Raw genomic sequence first — 16,866 nt, 5'->3', positions numbered from 1 at the left:
TATTCAGACACATTATAAAGCAGACCTGAGGCAATTATCACCACAACAACAACAACAACAACAACAGCAGCAACACTATTACACCACCAAATAAGGAAAAGTCTGGCTTGCTAGTAAGATGTGTCTTTGAATGCACCAAGATGGAACGCAAGGGTTGTATTCAGAAAGGGGAAAAAGCATTTTACATGTGGTTTTGCTAACAAACACTTGCAAAAATGCTGTCTTCATATTTCTGAATGGTTTCACCTGCCTGTCTTCACCCCTTCTTAAGAGGTGTGTGTATGCCTAAATGTTAAAGAAGGGATTCATAGTATGTGTGTATCCACAGGGTATGTGTGTTTCTCTCACCAACAGGCTGTAGAAAAAGACATGGACAAACACCCCCAGACAGCAGATGATGAGGTAGATGAGGTGGTAGAGGAATTCAAAGTCCATCACCATGGCTTTGTAGCCGCGCGTGAAGGTTCCTCGGTTCCCCACAAAACTTATCAGGAAGATGATTTTATTACACACCTGGAAGAAAAAGTAAAAGTTTCATTCATAATTAAAATTCATGGTCAATCATTGATCATTTTAATATTGAAGATTTAATTGTAGCTGTCAGAAATAACCAACAATGGCCTTTGCTGAGAGCACTGGGGCAGAAACTGAAAGTGTTGACAGCAACATGGTTGGTTTTTAAGTTAAACAAGGATACATTCATCATGTAAAATAACCTGCTTATTGTCGTCTGTCGGCAGTAACTTGATTTCTTAAAGGTCATATAGGTCATGTCTGGTTTCCTTAATTAGGGATGAAACTGAACTCGGTTAATACATCTACAGTAGATACTAAATCTGACTTCTTGTTCACTTAACCAAATTTGTAATGGGGCTTTTGCAATGAAAGTATCACTGACAGCAGAAGGGCAGGGGGTGGGGGGCACTGCATCCCTGTCTGACTAAAAGTTAAACTGACACTCATACGAAAAAGTGAAAAATAAGTCAGTTCACATGAGAAAAAAACACAGGAAACTGTACCAGCATTGCTTTAAAATGTAAGAAAGATAGTGGAGGAGAAATCTAACTCCTGAACAGCTGCATGTAAATGCAGGTTTTAGAGTAACCAGGTTACTGCAGTGCATGGTAACGTGTTCTCTGATTTCCTGTATTAACCTGGTTTCTCTCAATAACCCAGTTTCTTGTGTGTACATAAACATAGTGACTGAGAGGTGAGATGACAAAGGTGTGTTCAAGTCTTTATTTTGTATGTTTATATATGCTCTTAAGCACATTTAGAAAATCTCTGGTGGGTGAGTGGTGGTGTCACTCTCTCCAGAGACCAGTGACGCACTTCACACCCCATAATATGGTCAGGCGCTGCCAGGGAGAACTGTAGGGGCCCGAGGTGTCACCACAGGCAGACAGGGCACCGGCCTGCCAAGTGGGCATGAGTGTGAGTGAGAAAAGAGAACTGGAACTAACGCGGTGGAGGTTTTCTCAGTACGTGAAAGAGCATGGTGCATGTGAATGTTGAAATAGAAGTGGAGTGTTTTTAGCATTTCTCTAGGGAAAATTACAAACACTCACTCTCACACACATAGTTGAAACTGATAGAAAGTTTGCGGTGGAATTTTTAAAATACAATTTTAAACACTTTAAGCAAAAACATTTATTCACCTCAACTGTATTTGAGTAGAGGCAGAAATTTCAATCATCTCAAAACTTCGACAGATAAAACCAAAACTCTCTGCATTGTCAGACATCACTACAGGAAGGAGAGAGAAAAAAACTGGGTGTAAATTGGGTGAGGAGTTAAGGCAGACAGAAAACTCACATTGAAGGCACCCAGAAGGAAGAGAGTGGGCTCCAAGCCAACAGAGAAGATGAGACGGAGGATAGTGACAATGACAAGGGCACGGATGCCCAACGGTTGGGGCATGATGATAACAATGACCAGTGTTGCCAAGACTCCCATCCACAGCAGAGCAGACAGGTGGGGATCCAGCATACCTGCAGAGGATAAATGCACACACACGAGGAAACCATCTGTATTAATGCACAGGAACGCTATGAAGTACACCTGCTAAAAAACTGCTAGAGTTGTTACATAGTGAATTTGCAATATGTAGAAAATCTGTGACAGCATCATGTTGAGAGGATGACAGTGCAGTTTGTGGCTTAAATCAGTTCTTGTCCAGTTCAATGTAAGTTTAACTGGCTTCTGCTAAGTTCTTCCTCTCAGGCAAGTCTGGGGCCTTCATTACTGAGACTTTGAACTCAAAGAGAGAAAGTTACATAACACCCAAAAGTATATGGCATACTTTATTTGCGTACGTGCGCTTAGCTTTACAGTAGTGTCAGCCTACCAGATGCTTCCCTTGATCCTGGGGTAAATCCAGGATTAGTGTCCTAGTCAGGGGTTTCATGTGGCAACGTGTCACTCAGGTTAAAACCCTCGACCAGGTTTGACCAGCCAAAAAACAAAACCACACCCAACCTGCTGCCTCTGTAACCAATCCTGCTTTCTTAAAACACAGGACTAACGTGTTCTTGTGTGTGTTCTCTTTGAACTCTGGAAAAATTGCAACCATAGAGAACTTGTAAAAGGAGTAAAGAAAAAATCAGGATTGTGTTGATGTTAGAAAGGTGAAGGAAAATATGAATGGAAAACAAGAGATGAAAGAGAAAGAGAAAAAAAGTAAAATGGGGCAGAACTGCAAGGATAAAAAAAGAGGTGCAGTGGATGAGAAAGCAGAAGGGGTGGGGGTAGTACTGCAGGCAAGGGAGACCTCCGTTCCTCCCACCTTGCCTCTCTCTCTCTCCTTCTCTCCTTCCCTTCCTCTAGTTTTCTCTCCCTCCCAATCCCTATGGAGATCACATGACAGGTGCCACTTACATAACAGCCCTCTCTAAAAATACCTCAGCTGAAAGATTCATGAGGAATGAATAGGGAGCAACACACAACTCCAGTGATGTGGCAGGCTCAAAGAGGGGCGCTTACGTGCACTCACAAACTTGGTGCCTCCCTTACACTTTCATTTAGTAGCAAGTGGATGATTTTGTGAAAATATACTGTAAGAGCCATCTATAAAATCAGAGGTGGAGACGGCTGCTAACATTGAGTGTCTACATGTGAGCAGGAGTGTGTGGTGCTAAACAAAGCTATTCATCAAAAGGCAGTCAGTCATGCATGCAGGCAGAACACACTGACCTAGATCTGCTGCTCTTGTAACCCTTATTCTAAAGCCCCAAGCATAGGAGTGAGGAGAGCATAGGGAGCAGAGGGAGCACAGTCTGCGTGAGTAAGACAGAGAAGGCAGGGGCCCCAAGCCATAAAAGTGCCTGTTTAAGCAGGCCAAAGGTATGTTGGAGTCTCACGTGATGCTGTCGTGCACACAGACCCGAGTTTCAGTGTGGAGGAGGAAATACAGAGTCAGACCTTACTCAGGTTGGGTGCTCCTTTTGTACAATGATCAACAACAGAATGCCATTGTAGCTCTGTCAGAAGTTAAAATTTACCGATTTACTGACTCATGGGTTGATTTTGATATTTGAAAGTTTTTTTGAAGATGTAAAAGAACTATTATAAATGTGTAATTGCTAGGATTTGTTGGATGTAATGGATGTTTTTTAAATTTCCACTTTCTTTGCAAGTTTTTGGGAATACCTGTGATAAATATGTACAAACTTTGTCAAGTTCTTCACGTGAGTCAAAGCACCATGGAAGAGATTCAGATGAAACTGTGAAACACTAAAATTCAGTTACTGAATATATTATGCCTTATTTGAGGTGTAAACATGATTTGTGACTTTTTTATTTTTGGATCAGTTGATGTATTGTGTATAACTTGTCCAACCTTAGACAATGTAAGCTTTTTTTTATGGAACAGTAAATTGCACAGGGCACTCCTGTGTTTACTGTGGTTTCCATAGTGCTGAAAGTCAAATATGAGCTCAAGCTTTAGGACTATGTGTTGAGGTTAGTCTGTGTATGTGTGGGTGTGTCTTAAACAAAGATAGAGGGCTTCTCAGGTCCTGCTCCTAAGGATCGTCAGGTGATTGAAGTCAGCACATTAGAACATGCCCAGTAAAGGGATAGAGACAGCGTTTCAAACTCTGTCTCTGTGGGTGGCTACACCATGTGATATTTCAGACCATACCAGGTAGTTTTCGTATTTCACAGTGACAAGTGAATGGAAAAAAAAACTACTAGGTACAACATAAAATGGGTGACATAATACTGCACTTTTGCTTCCCTGTAATCTTTTGGGTTTTATTTGTACTGGGGCTTTATTGCTGGCTGTGAAAAAATGGTGCTATAACTTAAATATCATTGTAGGAGTTCCCCACACATCTATTTAATTCATCAATACAAGTCAGATCAGTACAGATTGCGAAATGTAAGTTGTGCAGTTTGTAGCAGAAAAAATATGACAGCAAGCCCCCATCCTTCCTGTTTTGCATCATTTAGAGCATAACCTTAGTTTGACCCTGAATTATGAAAAAGTGCAAAATAGTGCAGCGCAGACAAATATGCCTCCGTTATGGTGCATCAATACAAGATCAAAATGCAAAAAGAAACTCACTATAGAAACAGTAAATGATTAATATACCAGAAAGATCTTCGTCAGAAATAGGCTATCATCAACTTGATTGCAAAAATGTGTAAAATAATTCAGAATTTAAAATCACTGAAATCACTAGAAATGCAAAGTGAAATTTTATAGAAAGATTAGTAACAGTCTATGGTGGATGGAGTTGAATCAGAGGTCAGTTTTAAAAGGGTTGTTCACACACTAAGGTGTCTATGTGACTGACCTCCATGTACCCCCTCCAAGGGGTAGAAGAAGCAGACCAGCAGGTTCATGAGTACAGCCAGGTTGAAGGAAACATTACTCCACACCGATATGTTTCTGGAGCACCAGTACAACACTGGCTGGGCTGGAGGTAATAGAGGGGAGAGACAGAGTGAGACATCACATACTTTCCAAATATGATCACATACACTTTGGTAGATTTTGTCTATAAAATGTAAGAAAGAACTTAAAAATACCAGTCACAAATTCTAAGATTTCAATGTGACATTCTTCTGTCTTGTCCTTGTTTCTTTCTTGATCCTGATTTCTTGTTTTTGTCTTACAGACCAACAAACCAAAACCCAAATATATTAAAAGCAAAATGGTATAACACAGAGAAGAAGCAACCAATCATTAGTTTTGAAAAGCTGGAAGCAGTGAATGTTTAGCATGTCTGCTGAATTAATTACTTAAGCTGTAAATTGATTATCGAATGTTTCAGTAAATTTTAACACTAATAAGCTCATCACATACCCTACATATGAAGAAGTTAGGGGTTAATGTAGGACGTCCACTTATTGGTCCACTTAAGGTTGGTGCTTGAGCTTGCAAGATACTGAACCCCAAATTGCTCATAATGCCTATGCCATCGGTGTACAGTGAGCGAGCATTAGAAGCATCACTCCTCAAGAGCAGGTTGGCACTTTGCCATCAGTATATGAACAGTCCCATACAGAGCACAGTCTGGGAGCTGCCTTTTTTTCCCCTTCTCCTCTCCCCTTGTCTCTTTCCTTTTCCTCTTTCAAATAAGCTCAGTCATCCGGTTATGTCTGTCTCATTATATGTATTGTATGTTGTATATGTACGGACGGGATGGTTGCTGTAATTTCGTTGTATTTTGGTACAGTGACAAATAAAGCTATTCATTCATTCATTCAATGTTTGTGTAAATGGGTGAATGTTGGCATGTGTAGTAAAATGGCTCAACTTTTCCACAGTTTCTTTACATTAGAAAATGGGGACTAGGGCAGTTTGAAAAAGAAATGACAGAAAACTACAGAAAAAACCTAAAACTTTATTATTTTTTAATAATGTCTCTTAAAATGTTGTTTAAAGTTGAAAAAGGTCAAGATTAAGATCATGTGCTAAATTGAGCTTTTCTTTAGACACATACCCTGACTTATAATAGACCACTTTTTGATGGTCTATCCTTTGCTGTTAGTGATAAAGGACAAACAGATGCAGGGACTTTTCTCTGTCCGTAATCTGTTTTGGGTGAGAGACAAAATATGGCTTTGTGTGGGTATGTAAGTCTTTAACGTGGATCAGTGTGACTGAGTGTGGGTGCGCGTCTGTGCGTGCATGTGTGTGTACGTGAGCAAGCTCTCAGTTGTGATTCATAAGGTTACTGTACAAATGTTTCACGGCTCAGAGAATGTGGAAAGCCCCTGTCTGCTTTTAGACAGTGGAAACATGCTCACACAAATAACACAAGCACACACAGGATGACAATGTTAACCCTGCTGTCAAGTTGGAGATATGCATCCTTCCATCCATTTTCCATACCCACTATATCCTGTTCAGGCTTGCAGAGATTGAAGTCTATCCCAGCATATATTGGGTAAGAAGGGGGTACACCAAGACAGGCTGGCAGACACAGACAGAAAACCACATTCACACTTACAGAATGGGAGTTTCTAATTCATCAAACCTGAATGTCATGGACTGTGGGAGGAAACTACAGCACACAGATATGATGAGAAAGTGCAAACTCCACATAGAAAGGCCCCAGGCAGCCAGGTTAGGTTTGAACCCAGGTCAGTGAGGTGACAGTGAGCTAATCATTGAGCCAAAATGCTGCACATAGGCTGAAGATATTCATCACATTAAATGATAGGTTCACATTTTTTCAAGTCTGTCTTAAAACAATATTCAGAGGCCCAAATGAACACTGAAACAGGATATTCTTGGTGTAATCATTCTTCCTATTTATACTGATTAAGAGATCCCTTCATAATGCACTTTAAAAGTAAGTGGCAAAATCCACAGTCCTCCTCCTTGTGAACCTATTATTTGATAAAGCATCAGGCATTTCAGGAAAAAGGCACTGAAGCTGTGCAAAACATCACCTGATTGGCATCAGCTGACTCCACTACTCATAGTGAGGGCAATGAGACTGTCATTGTACATTAACAGGGTCAGTAACTCATAATGTTGTGCTTCTACTTGTTACATTATGCTATACTGGCTGTATGGATAGATTTCTTCCACTACCCCATCACCTACTCTAGGTTTTTTAGTTTTGAGATAATTGTCAATGGCATCGCTGGCCTTGTGCATTATGCATAGTGCTGAAACAAGTACTTGATGAACCCAATAGCCGATCAAAAGAATATGGTCAAATGTAAGGTTTTGCTGGATTTCACTGTTTTATATAATTTTTAACTCAATACATTTGCATTTTGTGTTGTTGTTACAAATTTTATAGATTTTTATATCGATTCCATTATTCAAAATATATTTTTTTACTAATTAATGATAGAAGAAATGTCATTATTAATATCTAATTTCAATGATACATATTGATATGGTTCTCTTCTGTACAGCAGTGGGGAGCATTGGGGGTTACTGCACCCCTGGTGAATCCCATCCTCCTGCTGGGAGTACCTGTGGTTGAGCCTCAAAAGAAGAGTTTCAGTCCAATAAGTAACATGTATTTGACCAGTATGTGCAACACACACACACACGCTACCTTTTACCTCTGAGTTTCTTCTGCCAGTTCATCTCATTGAAGAGGTCCTCTGCTCGCAGGAAGAAGTCATTGATTTTGCTGCCCTGTTCATCCCTCTCTGTGGTGTAGTACACTCGCAGCTTTGACTCTGAGGTCAAGAACTCACAGATGTTGGGCACAGGGAACACTATCTCCTCCATGGTGCGGTCCTGACGCACAATCTATACAGAGAGACACATGGTCATCTCCAAGGAAAAAATACCTGGTGCATGACCATTTCTTTGCAAATATACAATAAACATATGGTGCTCTAGATCATCCAGTTTGTTGTTGTTTGTGAAAATATACAAAAGAAGGATTCAACTGGTTAATATTTTGTGACAAGGGTTGTGTTTATGACCTCTATCTGAGCAGTGTGTTTGGCATAAAACTCCAAGGCCTCATCTCCCTCTCCACTGGTCCCTCCCGGTTTTAACATCATGGACAGCTCCTTATTATGACGCGCCAACTGTATGAAGGACACACAGGCAAGAAGTGAGCTTGTCAAAAAAAAAAAAACACATCATCTACATAGGTATCATCACACTCCTGCATGAATTGGGAATAAATGATCTTTTAAACTGCATAACACTGCATGACGTACTGTGCAGTTGGGCAACCAATGTGAAATTATTCAAAAGTTGTTGCAAAGATGAATACTGGACCTGGTGAGCTAAAATGTAGATGTTGTGTCCAACGTTTCTGGGGGAAGCGGCATCGTGTTCCTCCTCTTCTCCGTTATCCTCCTCCTCTTTTGTGTCCTCAAACTCCACCTCTCCCTGCAGATAGGCCTTTTTTATCACCTCCACCTGGAGAGATACACATGCCCACACAACTTTCACTATTGATGGAGGCAGTTGGGATAATATACCATATTAACGCTCAGTGATACTGAACAGCCAAGGCTATAGCTCAGTAGCTGCTGCATTTAAGATGTAAAAAGGAGCTGAGGAGGGAAATATAAGTTCCTCACCAGCTCTTTAGGCCTCATGTTGTACAGGATCCTCTCTGCATTCTCACTGTCATGACGGCTCTCCATAATGGCGAGCAGCAGCTTGGATGCATTGTTCTATGAGCGAGAAAGGAGAGAAAGCAGGCAAGGGACGTATAAAAAGAGATCTCTTAGATAAGAACTTAAGCACTGTCAGTTTCTTCATCCAATAAAAGCAGATAGGACCCCTTTTGCGCTGGGAAAATGGAGTCTGCAGCTATTTGTCTTGGCAGGTATGCACTGAGGCTAGCTGGAATGAATGTCCAGTTCTTATACTTGTAGCCTGCTGGTGACATTCCATTCAGCTGTAAAAGGAAACTTCTTCTCATTTTTGTCCTGACAGCTAAACCAAAAGACCCAGTTTCAAAAAAGGTGTAGAGTCTTCCTCCAGCCCTGCCAACTCACCTTCAGCTCTAACACCAAGTCCATACGCTTTTTCCCAAGTGGGTTGATGTCATTAAGGATCAGAGCGATGATGATATCAATACCATTGGACTCGTGAGTGGCAATGCAATTCTAGAGGAAATAGGAGAATAGAAATGTGTAAGGAATGATAGTGTCTTACTAGAGTACCAGACTTTACATGTGTCTCTTATGTACCTGGTTTTCATGGCAGGGGCCTTGACAGTACTCTGTGAGACTCTCCAGAGTTTGGTTGATGAGGGCCACATTCTTCTCGTTGATGTACAGTCCAAGTAGACCGAGACCTCCCGTGGTGCTGCCACAGATACAGTCTAAGAACTGCAACGTCTCACACACAAGGTTGTAGTTGTTTTTTTTGTTTTGATAGCGAAGGAAGTTCTGAAAAGATTTTTTTTAAATTGGTTAGACTTGGTAGGTAAAATGAGCAGCATGAGTATGAAAGGTCTGTATCAACTGAACATCATATACACAGTTTGGAATAAACCAATCAAAATCAAATACACAGTGAATACACAGCATTAAAGGAATAATAGTTCAGCTAAAACTAACCGCCTGGCACTCACAACTCATAGAAGTTTTTAAAATTAAAAAGACTATTATTTAGTCCTTCTTAACTGTTGACTTGAAATAACAATTACTTTAATTATTCAAAAGAAGTCAGACCTGACCTCTCATACAAATGACACTGATAATTTGATTTGATGAAGGTATATATGTATTAAAACCATTATACTGTGTCGGGACTGTGTCTAAAAGCCAGCAGAGAAGAAGCAAATATGTGCACGGTAAGATGTTGCAACCATTTATCTACAGGAACAAGGCACTATGGCCAAGTGTGATGCACTTTTGGTTTTCTGTGAAATAAATAGTGTCTGATGCTCAATCTCACCCACCTGTAGGTCACGATTGTGATTCTCACAAAGTAGCTGGAGGAACCGAAGGATGGGCTGCATGATAATGATTACAAAACTCATCTCTCCCTCATCCTGATTCTTGTCCCCTGTACTGGGCTGGCCGTCTGCTGAGGTGAAGTGGTCCTCCGGGTCAGCTTCACGCCGGTAAGAGTTGAAAGCTTTCTTGGTGGCAGACGAGGCCTCCAGTAGTTGCTCTCTCACATCCTCTGTCATGACCACTGCCGAATCTCTCGCTAAACACACACAGGCACAAAACAGGGACTTAGAAACAGTCAAATCATATTTAACTATCACAGCATAAATTCTCTTTCTACTCTAGAATGGTGAATAAATTGCAATTTATACAAATTGTAATTTCATGTATTAAATCACAAAAGGTGACCTCTGACCTTTCTTGCGGACAGGGATGTCTTTGTCCTGGCTCTCATCATCTCTCTTCCTGTTTCCCAGGTCACTGGTATTTACTGTTACCGTGGCTTTGATCTCCAGCTGGGCCACCTTCATGCGGTCGTAGAAGACCCGGAAGAACTTTTCAGATTTCTTGTCGTCTGTCAGACGGCAAAAGAACGAACGCTGGACACACAGAAAGCACAAGAAGAGCGCTATTGATTTTCTTGTCAGCTAAGTGGTAAATAATTGATTGTAAAATAGTAGGTATAGTGTGTCCAATGTGTAGTAAACAATAGTCACTTGGTATCAACATAAATTGGAGCTAAAACTATTAGTCAATCCACAGAAAATTCAATTGGCAACTATTTTGATTAAATGTTCAGTCTTTAAAAAAAGACAACAAGGATTGTTTGGGGTCAGATTCTCAAATGTGAGGATGTTGCTACTTTTCCCTATTTTATATAATTGAAAATTGAATATCTTTGTGTTTTGGATTGGACAAAATAAACATTTTTAATTATTTTTTAAAATTGTAATATTATTATTATTTAAATACTTGAAAAACACAAGATTAAACAATTTATTTTCAGCCATAATATAAAGGCTAGGCAAGGCAAATTTATAAACTTAATTAACTTGAACGAATTAAATTAAACTTATAATGTAACTGATGGTGATGATAACCAAAGTTATTCAGAGTTCAGTTAACTGCGAGTAAAACCAGTGGTTGTGATGTAACAAGAATGAACATGGACCTGGCATAAAGTGTCCAGTTTTAAGATCTGGTTTTGTTTAAAATTCCTTGTGTGTCTATGCTCATGTATTTTTTCTTATTTTAACTCGGCTTTTGAAAAATACATCAGAATGGTCTTGACAGCACATTCACAAAACATTGTATAAGCATAATGTTGCAAGTCCGGATTTTCTGTGATGCGAGACTTTAAAACGCTGCAGTTGCTGAGGAATGGGGCCATGCAGAATTAGAACACTTTCGAGCCTGTGAGCGCAATGCATACACCGTGTCCCAACCCACAGGGCTTTTGTTTTGATTATGTAAGAGCTGTTATCTGCTGCAGCCTATGGAAAGGCCTCGACCGGCAAGAGCTGTCTCACCACACTAACAGGGTGAAAAATGACACGAGAGGGAGAAGCCTGGCCTACTTACACAGACAGAGAAATGGAGATGGTGGGGAGCAGGGTGAATGAAAGCCAGAGGCAAAAGACAGACACCAAAGAGGGAATAAGGGAGTAAAAAGGAGGGAAAAAGCAGATCGAAAGAGTGAAATCGAGAGCAAACGATAGGGAGGGAGAGAATGTTATCAGACAGTATCTAGGCCAGTTCTGAACGTTTGTTACATAACCATCTGTATTTCCAGGTTAGATGTAAAGCTAGGCTACTGGAGGAAACAGATAAATGATAGTCACAAGGAAAATGTTCAGCAAAATGGACAAAACAAGCCTTGTTTCCCTTACTCCAAGGACATAGTGTGAATGTGTTTGTATTAAAAGATTTTTAAGCAATGGAATTTAATGCTAAACACACTGCTGCACCATTTCATTCAAAATTAAAAATAGTAATCAACCAAACAAGGGTGTGTATGCAGATTATTAATGCAACAAAGAGCACAGCTAACACAGCCAAATCTCCTCCAAATCTCCTCCAAAGCCAGAGAAACAATGACATAACTGTGTGCTAGTGCCCTAAAGCAGATTCCAGAACCTCGTGCCCCACCCTGGCCCTCCACCACTGAGCAGCAGCCCTCCTGCACGTACGCACTCTGCCAATACTCAGGGACAAGGATGAGATAGCAGAGAGAGAGGCGGAGGAGTGGGGTGCGGGTTAGGGGGGGTGGGGGGGGGGGGCCTACGGAGCAAGGCCATCACGCAATACTTCTTGATGACAGAGTGGAGAGTGCAGAGAAGGGATTAGCTGCAGCACCGGCAACCCACTCACAGCTCACAACTCACATCGTGCCTGAGGTGGTAGGTGTGGGGAGACAGCGACAGTCATGTCTGTCAGTCTCTGCTCACATAACTCTTTCCTCCATCAGTCGGCTAAAGCGTTGGCCTGGGGCGGGAATGAGACGTGAGGCCCATAGCCAGGATAACACACATCGATTAGACCAGAGCAAACAGAGAGAAGAGCACTCACTCAACCCCCCCCCCCCCCCCCCTTCCACCCCACCCTTAACCATTACATAAGGCTCACAGACACACACACACTTGTACAGTATAAGTACACGAAAGCTGGAGAGCGCATACGCTTATACGCCCACTGACTTTTACACACAAACATGCACACGCACACACTCAAAACTAGGTCAGCTGTCTCCAGCATAGGCACATGCCAATTTTGAGAGGACACACCCACATATCACACATGCTCTGCAATACAGTATTCTTTCCCAAACTCTTACTGCCAACTTTATTCTTATGTAATCACATTCATTTTCCGCTGCCTATCTTTTTATTCATGTCGCAGCAGTCGTCTCTAGGATAGCCCTGGTTAAAGAAACTGCATTCAGTCTCCAGTTGGGCTCAAGGTGCAAGGTTGGCAGGACTTATAACATGCCGGCAGGGGTATTTCATTTTATGGATCAGGGTTAGCTAGGTTATTAGATTTCATTGCAGTGAAGGTAAGTCTGTTTGACTAATAGTAGCTGGAAGGGAATGCATTGGTCATGCAAGAGTTATTCATTATTTTGTTCGACAGTGAAAGTTTTCACCTACTGCAGCAGCAGACTGAAAGAGTCATTGTTTTCATTGTTTCTAAGAACTGGGCTGAATTTAGTGGATTGAGTGACTCACTGAAAAAAAAAAGTCTGCACATACAAATGAAACACCACAGTAAACATCAAAACGGCAAAGACAACTTTCATTTTATGATTTCTCTAGAAATGTCTTAACTGACACTGAATCAGAAGTGAAAACCTGAACTTTCATGTCTAACCACACTGCTGTCTTTGATGTGTTTCGATACTGGCCCTCGCATCCTCAGTTTTAATATCTGTGCCGCCACATCAAGACACCATCTGTGTTTTGATATTACTTGAAAAGCAAGGACAAGAGTGGCATGATGGAGAGATGACGTTATGGATGAAGTAACCGCATGGTGGTCAAGGAGAGAAAGGAGTGATGGTAATAGAGGAGTAAGAAGGAGAAAGAGAGAGCAGAGGAAGAGAGGAAAGGGATGAGCATCTCTTGGGCCCCCTGTAGTGTTGGGTAAACACAGAGCCTGTCTGTATCCATGGAGACAAACCCTGAGTGGAATGAGACGGAGAGGAGTTGGGCGAGGTGGGGGCGGACAACACTGAAAAACAAGGTCATAGCGCTTTCCCTTCTCTCCTTCCGTTCCGCCACTTGGCATCAACAAAGGGATGTTATGTAACAGCTATTTATACTCGCGCTCCTTTTCCCTCTCACCCTCCTGCTCATGTCAGGCAGCACCACATGCAAACCAAATGGAACTTGAAATCCTCTCTCTGTCCAAGTCCTTTTCCTCTTTTCCTTTGTCTCTAAAATCTGCCACCTATCCCCTACCTTCATGACACTACGTCCAGTCCATTTTTTTATCCTTCTCTTTTTTTCTTTTTTTTTTACAACAGCAGTAAAAAAACGCCAGCAGTGCATGTTTTTTGGAGGGAAACTGAACAGCATGCCATGCAGGACAAGTGAAACGTCACAAGTCACAGTATTACAACATAATTTACAGCTGGCTTAATTCTCGCATAGCTGTCACAGAAAACCTGGAATGTAACAGAAATACAGACGAGCAGCAAGGAACCTAGCTAGGAGTCTATAATGCACTAAAATGCACAAAGACATCTATGCATTAGCTTTGCATGACAGCAGAGAGAGAGTGCACGTATATTGGTGACTGTGCATGCAATGTCAAGTTTTTTGTTTGGGTTATTTCTGTGTGGTATGTAGGTCATGAGTAAATAGTTAACTATGTTACATGAGAAGTAGATATTCAGGAACCAACAGGTGCTCAGCTCAGCATGTCAAATGAAAAGACCCGACATACGCCGACTTGTATTGTCCCTTCTGTTTCTCTTAAAGAGAGTAGACTTATGATTCAAGTTTTATGATGGCAGTAAAAAGTACTTCTAAAAAAAGTACAGTAAGTACATGGATGTAATAAAAAGTCAGGTTCACATTTGTTAGGAAACTACCCAGTGCCTCACAGAAGACAAATATTTGCACTAGGTGGTACATTTGTCACACCGCATACAGAGTAGTTTTTCCTGCAAAGAAACCTCCTTTTCAGAACAAACTTGAGAATGCCAGGGTGAGAGGAGCTCCAGTTTCTCCTCAATCCCCTCTGTGTTCCCCCGTCCCTCCTCCCTCTCTCCCCACTACCCCAGTTCCGGAGGCCCAGCATGACCCAGTTTGGGCCGATGGGAGAACGCGAGGGAGCGGGAGAGAGACTGGAATGTTTTGAAGGCTGAGACATTCCTCATTGTTCATTCACACAGGCTTTATGTAACACAGACTGATCACGTGACGCAGCTCTGCATCAGCCGTGGGAAGCCAAAGCATTATCTCCGCCACAGTGGCTTCCTCGCTCTAATCTGATTATGCAAGCCCCGCGCTTACACAACAACACACAGACGGACAGACAGATTGGAAAGACGATGAGATCAACAGACAGAGCAACAGACAGAGAGACATGAAAAAGACAAGCAGAAAATGACAACTTAAAAAGGCTGGTTAGAGTAGCTTAAGTTAAAGCAAATAGGGAAAGAACATTCATTTGCATTGTGTGATCCACACTTTCTGTAAGATAATCCAAAATGAAGAAATAATAAATATCAACAAATAGAATGATCTGTAAACTACTGATATCATTAGCAATTGGCCTGGCCTTTCAGCCAGATGATATTACATTGAATATGGGTGGAAGAGGAGCCGCCTTGATAATGTACATGTGCTGCCATGGTGGCACACTGACCCACATACTGTAGATCCTCTGGTAATGAAAACCTCCATCCATGACACAGTGTGCAGATGATCAGATGATGCCCTGTAGGATAAGCTACGCCTTTGCACAGATAACCCTGCAGATCAGTTACAGTAGGTGTGATAGGTAAGTTTTAGGCATATTGCAGCAGTTCAGTTGCTCAAGAGTAGATGACGAGACAAAAATGTTCCTTCACTTCCCATGGTGGGTTAGGGTGGGATTAACTCATCATCATCATTTCATCATTTCTTTATTCACACCTCAATTAAAACCATCTACAACATACTCATTTTTGTAGTTAGCTTATGTGAAATGGGACACACTAGGAAGCTTAAAAACTGACCTGGATGGTAGTGTTTCCACCCTCCAGCAGCGCAATAGCCAAGAGGATGCTTTCTTGGAAAACTCGGTCACTAGTGGTGTTCATGATGAGGTCAATGACCAGGTCAGAGGCTCCTTCTTTGTCCAGGTGACACTGTACCTCTGCCAGGCTCATTTCCCCACGACTCAGGCCCCCGGGCCCCCCTAATGCTGCAAGACAGGGACAGAGCAACAAGATCACAACAGTGGGTTTGTGGTCTGCAGTTCCTAATAGAGATGAGCATTTTTCATGGTCCAATCCAATCATGTTGAACCTGATCAAATACAATTTAATCAACAAAACAACCTACATTTAAACAGAAGCTTAAATGATGTGATTGTGAGATATAGGATGTACAACACAACTCTATAATGAAGGAAAAATATACTAGATGCTAGCATCTTATCTTACAGTATCTATGCAGAAGCCTGAGTGAATCTGCATATCTGATTTGAAGAAAATTATCTCTTACTTTAATCTGCTCAATGAACTTTACACAAGTTGTTTTTCAGCTGATGACTAATATATATAATAATAACTATTAGTATTAATTTTCTATTAGTAATTGTGTAATAACAAATATCTTTAAATGATATTTTAATGTCACACAAAACGATACTGCTTATGTCTTGTTTTCATATTTGATACACAAAAATGCAAAATTTGATACACAGCAACCTAAAATTAGATAATGAAATATCCTTTGAAGAATATTTCCTTTAATCATGCTGAGAAAGAAATCTATTGAACCAGTTAAGCATATGGTACAGATTACTTGTTAAGCACAAGAGCCCTTGATGATTCACCAAAACATATGAAAAGCTCACGGAAATTACAAATTACAGTGATGCTAATCCACCCTAAGCTGTGTAACTGTACAGTTGTGTAAGTCATTGTACACGTCTTTGCCTCCATCCCCCCTCCCACCCCCCACCCCTCTCATCTTCAGGGCACATATGGAATTCTTAGCCTGGCTCTGGTTTCTGCAACAGGTGCAAAGGCTGTTTTCAGAGGAAGTAGCAGCCTGTCACTTAGCAACAGTGAAAAGTGGATCACACAGGGGAGGGGGCACACTTCCTGTGGTGTGGAAGTTTGCCAGCATCTTGGCGCACATGGGAGAGATGATGAACCTGAAACCAAGGTGATTTCTTTTTCCCTTTGTCTTTCAATTCAGGTGAAATACTATTTGCCCAAACAAATAAACATCCACCCCATTCATCACCTAAAATATAATATCTACAATATATGTAATATACATACATGTTTGTGTCACACAC

General features: G+C 41.2%; 1 protein-coding gene across 2 annotated transcripts in view; it reads right to left on the bottom strand.

Moving 5' to 3' along the window:
* Positions 1–16,866, bottom strand: part of LOC133978075 (inositol 1,4,5-trisphosphate receptor type 1-like) — a 72,716-nt gene that overhangs the window by 12,134 nt on the left and 43,716 nt on the right. For both annotated transcript variants that reach the window (XM_062416420.1, XM_062416419.1), the window contains 12 exons: positions 15,572–15,759; positions 10,265–10,448; positions 9,855–10,108; positions 9,139–9,339; positions 8,944–9,054; positions 8,521–8,616; positions 8,213–8,356; positions 7,909–8,016; positions 7,537–7,729; positions 4,800–4,922; positions 1,816–1,991; positions 349–513 (listed from right to left, as the gene is read on the bottom strand). In XM_062416420.1, coding sequence (XP_062272404.1) covers positions 349–513; positions 1,816–1,991; positions 4,800–4,922; positions 7,537–7,729; positions 7,909–8,016; positions 8,213–8,356; positions 8,521–8,616; positions 8,944–9,054; positions 9,139–9,339; positions 9,855–10,108; positions 10,265–10,448; positions 15,572–15,759 — 1,943 coding nt within the window. The remainder of the gene's footprint in view (positions 1–348; positions 514–1,815; positions 1,992–4,799; positions 4,923–7,536; positions 7,730–7,908; positions 8,017–8,212; positions 8,357–8,520; positions 8,617–8,943; positions 9,055–9,138; positions 9,340–9,854; positions 10,109–10,264; positions 10,449–15,571; positions 15,760–16,866) is intronic.

The sequence above is a fragment of the Scomber scombrus genome, chromosome 3, assembly GCF_963691925.1.
Source record: "Scomber scombrus chromosome 3, fScoSco1.1, whole genome shotgun sequence".
In the NCBI taxonomy this organism is placed as follows: Eukaryota; Metazoa; Chordata; class Actinopteri; order Scombriformes; family Scombridae; genus Scomber; species Scomber scombrus.
Note: the sequence above shows the minus strand (reverse complement) of the source record. Positions and strands in the feature narration are given on the sequence as shown.